Source organism: Sinocyclocheilus anshuiensis, unplaced genomic scaffold, assembly GCF_001515605.1.
Source record: "Sinocyclocheilus anshuiensis isolate Anshui unplaced genomic scaffold, SAMN03320099.WGS_v1.1 scaffold1316, whole genome shotgun sequence".
Taxonomy (NCBI): domain Eukaryota; kingdom Metazoa; phylum Chordata; class Actinopteri; order Cypriniformes; family Cyprinidae; genus Sinocyclocheilus; species Sinocyclocheilus anshuiensis.
Genome location: NW_015542553.1, coordinates 1,271,504 through 1,282,470, shown reverse-complemented (window position 1 = coordinate 1,282,470; position 10,967 = coordinate 1,271,504). Strand labels below are relative to the sequence as shown.

The window sequence follows — 10,967 nt, the reverse complement described above, 5'->3', positions numbered from 1 at the left end:
ATTAAAAAAGGATTTTTTACACGGCACCCCTGCTCTCGACAGACGGCACCCCGGTTGGGAAACACTGATGTAAATAATGTAGAGTGAACTCGTTTTCAGAGTTTCAGATCAAACTTTTTTAGTTTGCAACTAAAATTTTAGAGAAAACATTTTGCCAATTACCGTGCCGGGAATTCATTAACTAATGTAGACATCATCAACTCATTAAGAAGAAAAAAGAAACACAAACAAGCAGATGGATACTAATTTTAAACCCAGCTTTGGTCTTATTGACTATAACAATTCAGACAATGAACAGCGCTTGGGGCGTTTGCTTCATAGTAAAATAATCACAGCCTAATTGAGTTGCTTATCTTTAGAACAATTACAAGCAAAAACCAAACAAAGTGACTGTTTAGAGATGACTGGGCCTCTCTCTGTACGTCTCTCAGTCCTTCCCTTTTAAGAAAACCCTCTCTATAATTGTGTTTCAACAGAGCTACGGCTGATGCATTATTAATACCATCTCATTCCACATTCTACGAACACTTTCTCTCTGTCTTCTTATTTTAGACATTCAGTATGTTTACACAGAACTCGGTTCGAGGAGTTCTTGAGTGTTAACTTTTTTTAATTAACCTTTGACAGTCTTCGCGGACGAGTTCAGGAGATACTTGGCTGTAGGGAAACGCAGAAGTTAGCGTTCCAAAATGCAAGCAATTGACGAACGCCGCAATTATGATAATTAAAACTGTGGAGTTTCGCTGCATACGTGTGATGAGAAAAAAAAATATCAACACAAAAAGAAAACTGGAAAACAACAACAACAAAGCCTCTTGTGAGTTTCACTGCTAGTTTGCTTAATCAGATACAATATAATTTGTCTGGGGTCTAGTTTTTAAATAATTCCCTTTACAACATGCCCAGGCCGATTGAGGAAACCTTTTCTATTTCTCTCTCTTCCTCTCAAAAAAAAAAAAAGCTAGTGAACTTAAAAAGGAGCTCTAATGAGAAGAGGAAGAGGCAACGGAGGGCCAAATCTGGATATGTACCTTCATCTTAGAATTAGGGGCTGTTTTAATTTGTAAGCAAAAGCAGCAAGCAACCAATGAGATTTTAATTGATACACATAAATAATTCCTTGTGTACACTGGCTCTTAAGTCGGATTTGCTGTTTATTTGACGATAGAAATTAGTCATTATCGGGGCTTCTGTTGATGCCAGAGATTTTATTTATTTATATTTTGCATGGATGATATCCTCTGATCTGGTCCCTATTAATTATGTCGAAATCCACATCGAGAATTTAGACTCACGTTAAGCTTTGCTGTACTTTCATCCTCTGCGAGCAAAGCCACCCGGTGCCAATAACAACACGTGAGCGCTACAACAGGGGCCCAGAGTTGTTCTTTGTCACCCTAACAAAGACAAGGGAGGCTGTCTTTTCAGCTGCCAGCTTAAAAACTTTTTTCCCTTTAAGACGCAGGTTTGTTTTGGCACCATATGAAACGATTTCTGCATTTGCACCTTCTTCAACAGGCCATGGTACCCTCCGCAATGCTTATCTCTGCAAAGCACCTCATCATCACAAACACGTTGAGTGATCTCTTTTTAGGTTGCTCTGTAAGTGACAAACTAGAGTGGAAAGCAAATTTGACAAGCATAACAAGTGTGACTTTGGGTGAATGTGATTCCGCAGCTTGATACGGATCCTGACAATAAACAGATAATGAAAAAAAAATCTAGACAGGCTAAACCCATCAACACTTTTGTCACAGAGCACAAACAGGATAAGAGAGTGTTTGTCGAATTGCGAGACGGCGGTGCCTCTTACTTGAAAGCTGCTGAAACTCTGGGTTGTCTGGACCGGTGTTCTCTGTCAAGTCCCTCAAGAAATGCTTGTACCTAAAAAAGCAACAAATAAACAAAACACGGCACAGGCTTAATGCAACGTTTCTATAAATACACCCTTAAAGCGCAAGAGAAAACCCATCTCGTCGTGTCAGGGTAAGGAGGTCGGACAGGTGCTGTCATCGTAAGACGACATTACTCGCATTAAGACACGTTTAAGAAAAAAAGCTTTTCTTTTTAAGAAGGAATAAAGAGCCATTCAGCCTACAAAATTACACTAATGTGTTGTATTTCTGCTTCCTCCAACAATGCGGTGGAACTGATTTTGTGCTATTTTATAAGGATGAGGAAAGGATTTGAAGGAGGAAAAATGAGAATGCATTTCCTTCTGTCCGGGTCACACAAACAAGTGCACGGGGTCAAACTTTACATTCACCTCTGTTCAGGAAAAAAATTAAATATTGATTATTGTGCTATTCTCCCCTGATGACACAAAAAAGGTTATAAATGGTTGGGCAAATCAAGGGCCCAATTAAGGAAATGACCCCTATTGCAAGGTGAGGGCCAAATTGAGAGAGGAGAAAATTTGGTAGTAATTCATTTCATGTTTCAGGGGTGGAGATAAAGATAGAGCGAGTCTTAATGCCAGAGATTACAGTTCACTTAAGCAGAACTCCAGCGACTAGAGACATCAAAGGCCTCTTTCAAATGAGAAGGCTCTCAGAAAAAGTTCGACTCTGTGGTATCGTCACAATTGGGAATACGATTCTCTGCAGTTTTCTGTACTTTGATTGCAGTGGAACTTGAAAAGTTTTGGAGGGAGTGCATTAGCATTACACAGGTGTATGCAGGCAATTAATGTAGCAATCAAATACACATTACGGCAAAAACCATGAAACTAAATATCATATGCATTCATTAAGCGTAATGAGAGCGATTTATTTAATGCTAGAAGCTTGATCAAATATATTCAAAATAAAAATACAGCCAAAAAAGGAAATAGATATGAAAAAAAAAAAAAACAAGTGACAGTGTTCACTACCATTTTTCTTCTATAATGTGATATTAAAATTAAATGGAAATAAAAATACATTTCTGGATAATATAGATGAAGCCAATGATTATATTCATGTTATGCACTGATGTTAATTATATTCTATAATATACTGTTAAAATAAAAAAAAAATGAATATAAACAAAACACTACTAATTATAAACAATGTTATTTATATATTATTATATTATTTGATATATTATATTTGGGCTTCACTATTAAAATGTATCATATGCAAAATTCAATTAATTTTGAATTAATTTTGATACTTGCTACAGATTACATTTAACAGCATTATTAAATTATTAGCGTTTTAAAGATTCACTTTAAGTGAATAATACAATGTCAAAATAAACAAGCAAAAATACAAATAAAACACTAGACATAATGCAAAATATGAAAGATTACATTTAACGGTGTTATTAAATTGTTTACTTTAAGTGACCATTAGATAATTCCAAAAAAAAAAAAAAAAAGGAGAAATTAAAAATCCAGTATTGGCCGTTACATATTTACTATATGGATAATACAATAAAAAAAGTAAATAACTTGTATGTATCATGCATCCCTGTATTTAACAAGAATAAAAAAAATGATGGCAGGACTATATCTTCTCTAGGGAATTGATTTTATCATGAAAAATGTGTGTACTGGTAAACATTATCCAATGGCCAGTGTGGCCTAGATGATGTCACTGAAAAAGGGAAGCCGTTTTGGAGAAAACACAAGATATTACATTTGGATACAGTATTACTTCAACCAAAAATTCTTCACAATAAAACATTTCAGTGCTCACAAAATATTCTCCACATTTCTGGCACCAAATTCCACGTCAAGTCCACCATTTTAGATGTTGTCAGATAAACTGGGGCATCTTTAGTCTGTCTTAAACGTCCTCTCAACTCCACCGTGGCATCTTTCTTTGGTGACTCAGCCTGCCGATCCCCGCGGGCTGAAAAGTTAAGCACGAATATTCCCGTTCCCTGAGAGCCATGCTAAGCGGCGAAGTAGGGGCTTTAATAATTGGAGGAGTGTGAAGTGAAGATCGTTGCAGCCATAGTCTCTTTTTCCCTGCGGCCATGTCGAAATTATGTAAACAGTGGTGGCAGCCGCCAAGACACCCATGTCACCCATCACCCGTGACAACCACAGAGGGGGGTGGAGGAGCACATCCTTTAAACTCCACTTCTGACGCGAGATTTTAAGAGGGTTGCGACTACAAGGCCAAAGAGAGAGAGAGGAGGGAATGTCTGATATGGGGCCTTCTGACTCCTCCTTTTCGGCCCTCCCTCCCTCTCAGGAGTTTAGAGGTGATTTGATAAACATTTTCAGGAAAAACAGTCAGTTTGTGTACAGGATGTGTATTTATTCACAGCAGGGCTTGTGGGATATCCTGCAAAGCTTCCCATATTAAAAGCTGAAGCTGAAAAATCCCAGCATGTGCATGCTCATTTATTCAATTATTATTTATGATAATTTTGCCGTATGCAAGTATTAAATGTCCTCAACCGATTACATTTTAGATCCCTGTTCTTATGAAATATATTAAAGATTTAAAGATCTTTAAAAATTCTGTCATCATTTACAAACTACTTTGGTTACCACTGACTTCCATTGTATGAAAAAAAAAATACTGAGACATTTCTCAAATTAGCTTTTATGTTTCACAGAAGAAAGACAGCAATACAGGTTTGAAACAAAGTGAGGGTGAGTAAATGATTTTTTTGAACCATCACTTTAAATAAATATATAGTTCAGTCATGAAACTCTAGATGGCGCATTCTGACAGGGTGTTAACGTAACTGATGATATTCAGAGAGTTAAACGACTTGGCACAAGCTGATTGGTTCATGCTGCATATGCAGCCAATAAACTTACTGCCTTGCATTTATATGGCTGGCTAGCATTCACTTGAGATTCCTGCAGCGCGCTTTCAGAGTTCTCTGAAACCCTCCACCTTCCCCAGCTCCACCTGTATAGATCTGCTACGGGGTTATTTTATATGCCATTTGTGCAGCAGCAGTATGTCTTAAATACTCATGTCACTGTATCGCCATATGCATTGGCAGTAGCAAGTTCCTGTATTTGCTTGCAGCAGCAGCAATAATCTACAACTACAGCAATAACCAACAGCAGCAGCAATTCAGCAGCAGCGTAGCAGATCTGTTCCGCCAAGACCAAATACATTAACACTGTCATATCCATCACCATGCTAAAATGTTCCGAGGGTTGTCATGATTGAAATGCGGTTTAATAAAAACACAGCTAATATCGGCTGAAAATACACCACTATTACACCACTATTACCTGGCTAAAAGTAACATGAAACCTGAAAAACCTCAGAAGAGATCCATCACTGCTGAGGAGGAGATGTCAAACGCTACATCTCAACCTAAAAAGTACTTTTGCCAAATGGGTGCTCCCTTAATCTGTTGGTTCATGGGGTGCACGATGACCTTGGACTTCATTGACAACTGCCATTGATTTCTGTCTGTGAGTGTCTCGTTCTTTGTTCTCACTGCTCCTTCTATCAGGTCAAGACCTGAACGCATCGGTTCAAGCAGACATATGGGTGCCAGGGCAGTGAAACGCTCACAACAATCACTAGGAGCAATCACCATGCTATTATTATTATTATACATAATAATAATAATACAAAAACGTTTAATACTTGGGCTTGGAGTTTTGAAAAATCTAGGCATCATCTAGAAAATGAAACAAATAAAAGAAAAAAATATATATATAATAAATAATAATAAAAAAAAAATTAAAAAAACTCTGTGGCCTACAAACAGCCTAAACGAAACCTAACTAAACAGGCTTTCTGAACAAAGGAAAAACTAGAGCAGTAGTGTATTACTCATTAGAAATGAAAGAAAAGAGGAAACCAAACAACAAGCCCCAATTAAGCCTCCTTCTAATAAAAGGCACTTAAAAAGAGAAATAATCTTACTTCTTTTTCTTCTTGTCTCATCTTGTAGTAACAAATACATTACAGGCATTATCAGCCACGAATGCCCTTATTAGGGGCATGGGGGGCAAGAAATCTAATTAAAGCAGCGCAGTAACAAAAAAGGGAACGGCCTAATGAGCATTATTAAAGCACATTCCAAATAATGTAAACGGAACTCGCTCGTTTAGCTGCCCTGTCCCACTCATTAGCGCGCAAAGCAAAGAGAAGATAAGACAATAACGTAATCTGAACCGTATTTATAACAGTTCAGATATTCTAATGAAGAGGAGCGCTAGAAAGCGTCGCTGGCCTAGTTACCGGCATGGACGCCTTGCTGTGCTAATTCCTTTGTAATATACAGATGAAACAAGCTTCACGTTTTCATTCTCTTCCTCCACCCCACACCGCTGCAGATATGTCGGGTCACCCAGCAGTTACATGCACATGTCAGTGCAGGAGAGGATGAGGAGGAAATATCGGTCTAATTATTTGTCTTTATATATGTGCATTAAGGATTCAAATTCCTAATTAAGGGACAACAGCCACTGTCAGGCTCCTGCATGGGTTATTGAACACTGCGTTGGCTGTTGCATAATTACTGCTCTTTAATAGCTGCAGACGTATGAGCACATCGGCTCTGAAGGCCCCAAGACGTCGCCAACTTCTGCAATTAAATTATAACACAAATGATAACAAAATGCATATTGTGTTCACAGTACATTGGAATTGTATGAAGAATGTGTCTTTTTCTGAGGTGCCATGGGAGTCACGTGACTTTGGCTTTGATTGCATGGAGTTCATGCATTAATGAATGCATGAATGAAAGGTTTGTTATCATATCAATCCAATCTTGGACCCCACTGACCCCACTTGACATCATATATGCTGTAAAATTATTTTGGTTGTAAATAAAACAAAGATTAATGGTATGTTTAACAAGAAAATACTATTTCAGTTTTTGTACTTCGAAAAAAAAAATAATAAACAAATAAATAAAAAATAAAAAGATTTTGGATTTGTTATTATCTGAAAAACTTCAGGAAAAATAAAACAAATAAAAAACAACAACAACAATAACTTTGGCTCTGTTTTTAGTTGGCACACAAAAGGAAATACTATTTCAGCATTTCTACTTCGAAATTTCACGTTTAATTTGATGTGATACTTGCTGTTTGGAAATGAAATATGAAATATAAAATAAAAAAAAAAAAATAAATAAAATAAAAAGGAAATACTATTTCTGTTCAAACACAAAAAAATCAAACAACAAAAAAAAAAACTTTAAAAACTTTTTTTTTTTTTAAAGTTTTTAGTTAGCGAGGTTAAACATCTTGCTAACTTTCATCTTGCAAACACAAAAATACATCTGCAGCCTACAGAAAGAATTTACTATTTCAGTTTTTCTATTACTATTTTTTTCCAGTGTACATGAAAAAACTGAATTTTTTTCAAATGATCTTCTTACAGGTTGGGAACAACATGAGGGTGAATAAATGCTGATGGGATTTTCATTTCTGCATGAACTTCTCTTTAAAAGAATCTATCAATTATAATGCTGATAGTTACAGCATTCTTGAAATAGTATCTCACAAACAAGACATCTTGATTGGATAGTAATAATTTTCAGTGTATTAAAACTGCTAATTATACTCCAATTGGCTAATTGGATATTTAAAAATTGATATGTGCTGAGAATACTTGCTATGCACACAAACAATGATCTTAATCACAAGCTTCAGTCTGGATCCAGAACACCTGAGAAGAGATGATGCCAACCCCTCAGAGGATCTCAGATGATGCCAACCCTGAAACAACATACAGAACTACCAAACTTTACTACAAGTTTGATTGCATCATATAATAATTGCTGTTAATAGTGTTCATCGTCTGTTTGATGACATCTTTAATTGATTTTTCCGTACATTTCTGCCATATGTACATTAACTGACAGTCACCACTGATAAGCTACTATTAAATATTGTAGAAACTTAATTTTCTGTAAAGTTGCTTTGCAACGATTTGTATCGTAAATAATACAAATAAACTTGAATTGAATCTTAATAAACAAAATAAGCTTAAATGCATATAATGCCACAGCAGCACTCTGAGAAGAGTTTTACACGTTTTTCACCGCACTTTGACTGTTCCCGAGTGCCTGAACCTAATTAACAAAAGCCAAGACATAAAGCAGATTGTCTGATAGCTTCCAAGAATTTCAATAAGTCTTCTCTGCTTGAGAGCCAAGTATTGTAGTAGGCAATCACTACCTGAGGTCAACATATCAAGGACGACGAGATGAGGGTAATGTTATATTTAAAGGATCAATACCAGTTCTGAGAGTAAATATATGAAATAAAAAGCGCTTTTACAAGACTGAAGAATCCTGTAGTGCTCATCCTAGTCCTTCGAGTCTCAGGCTGAATCGAAAAAAGTGAGCTTTAGCATTACCCATTTGAACAGATCAAAAGAAGAGAGGAGGTGAGTTCACCCAAGGTCTTGTCTTAAGACTAAACCATAGATATGGAGGATGTGACCTCTCAACAGCGCTACAAAGCTGCTTTTAAATGAGTTCAATCAACACCTTTGCAAACAAACACAAATGGTGAGAAACCCTCCCGAACTTCTCATTATGTTGTGTTTGAAGCACCGATTGAATTGAACCCATCTGCTGTGTGTAAGCACAGGCCCATGTAACAGCCCTGACACTATTGGCTACATAATGGCTCAGCTCCATTAACACGAGTCCTCCTTCGGTTTTTGAGGCTCTCTGCATGTAAAAGAGACACGACCATGACCTTCTGACCCGCTCCGAGCGACGAGTTCCACCACAAAGCGAAAGATTAACCTCTTATATGGCACTTCTCATCGTCGATGTTGAGGACGTTCAAATCCATTATAGAGCCGTAGAAGTGTGTTAAAATACATGCCGTTTTATTACTATAAGGCTTAAACTACCTAGAACTAATGCTAGACACAATCAATGCCATGGTCAGATACAGGGACAGAAACATTTCATATAAAAGATATAACAAATGCAAACCGGGCTTTTAGTTTTGAAATTTAATCAGTTACGGTGTAATTTACAACACTACTTTACAGTGCAATGCATTTACGAATTTTAAATACCTTTTAAATTCCAATTTATTCTCTGTATTTATAATGAATCAGAACTGAGGAAGCAATTTTAGAATTAAAATGAACTTAAATTCAAAGAAATTCATAGAACTGTCTTTTTAACTAGAAAATGAAAATTTTGAATACAGTTTAACAAAACTTAAAGACAGTTTACAGACAGGCAAATGGCAGAACGACAGATAGAACGATAGATAGACAGAACGATAAACAGACAGACAGAATAAGAGAGGCAGATATAATGAAAGATAGAACTATAGACTGATAGAACGATAGATAGACAGACAGAATGATAGATAAAATGATGGAAGACAGATACAATGACAGATAAATAGACAGGCAGAATAATTGATAGAACGATAGACAGAACAAAAGGCAGATACAATGAAAGACAGAACGATGGAATGCTAGATAGAACGATGGATAAAACTATAGATAGAATGATAATGATGGATAGACAGATAGAACGATGGTTAGACTGACAGAATAATCAAGAGAGACAGACAGAAAAAAGAATAGAATGTTGGATAGATAGAATGATAGACAGATAAAATAATGGATAGACAGAATGATGGATAGACAAACAGAACAGCACATAGAAAGAAAGACAGACAGAATGAGAGATAGAATGACAGAACGCTAGACAGAATGATGGATAGAACTATAAATAGAAAGAATGATCGAATGGCGGATAGAACAAAACAGCGAGACAGAATGACAGACAGAACGATGGACAAATAGAACGATACACAGAATGAAAGACAGATAGAATTAAAAATAGAATGACAGAATGCTAGACAGAATTGGATAGAACTTCTTTATACATATAATGACAGAATGATGAACAGACAGATATAATGCTGGACAGACTGATAAAATGATCATGAGACAGACAGACAGACAAATCAATATCTATTTTCATACTGTCCCTTTCAATTTACTTTGACCACTTAAAATAACTGGTTTTAGTTTTTAATGTTTTATTTTACATTTAATGTGACAACATTTTACAGAATTTTAATAATGCCCATGACATAGAAATAATTATTTGCTCATTGACTTCATTTCTCTGTCTGACACTCGGCAAATTGTCCAAAATGTCCATCTGTAGTCAGGAAGATCTCAGGGAGGAGAAGAGTTGAGAGGAGAGCGACTCAACATGAATCTCTTCTCAGCAGCTGCAGTAAATGGCATTTAATAATAGGAATGATTTTATCCTCCCTCTCAACAGTCCTGCTCCATGTCTTAAGTAGCCACCATGATCCACACACAGCCAGCCTCGCCATCCATCATCTTCCAGCCCAATAAGTGACAACAATTTCCTCCCGAGTCCCCGTTAGAGGCGGTACTCCTGATTATCTGCACTCTCCGAGAATGGAGCTCTTCTGCCGTGCCACTTAAGATCATCATACAATTATGCGCCCCCCGTGTGTCCTCGCTTTCCGAGAACGGAGGAGAGGCAGAATCGATGGGGGGACAATAGGAAACACAGTGATCAGGGCCTGAGAGGATGAGATCAGATCAAGGGCATCTTTGAACATGCTGATTGAGATGTCAGCGCTCAGTAGGTCAGAGGGAAATTAGAGGATATCTCTTTGATAACTGGGTGGAGAAAATTCAGGGTGCGACACAAAGCTCCGAGACGGTGTTTAGCACCTGCGGTTTGCTGCATGACAAAAACAGTGGCTTGCTTCTATTCGAAAGGCTGGCATCTTGTGAATCCGGTGTTAGGTGATCTTATAACAAGTGGTCAGTGCTCAAAACAGGTATAAATGGAGTACAAAATGTTGTGTGATCTAATCATACATATCACATTTAAAACGCTTAGTGAATGTGACCACATTGCATTGGTAGTAAAAATAATAATGCATTCTAGAGGACTGACTAATTTCTTGTCAATCATCCACTGCACTAAAACAAGTGTTTAAAACTTTGCCAGTTTCGATTGGTTTTGAAAGAAAGCACCTATCTGTTCAAAAAAAAAAAAAAAAAAAAAAA

General features: G+C 36.8%; 1 protein-coding gene across 2 annotated transcripts in view; it reads right to left on the bottom strand.

Moving 5' to 3' along the window:
* The window catches only part of LOC107694288 (rho guanine nucleotide exchange factor 39-like), a 41,862-nt gene that overhangs the window by 13,894 nt on the left and 17,001 nt on the right, over positions 1 to 10,967 (bottom strand). For both annotated transcript variants that reach the window (XM_016493947.1, XM_016493948.1), the window contains exon 6: positions 1,814 to 1,884. In XM_016493947.1, the coding sequence (XP_016349433.1) occupies positions 1,814 to 1,884 (71 nt within the window). The remainder of the gene's footprint in view (positions 1 to 1,813; positions 1,885 to 10,967) is intronic.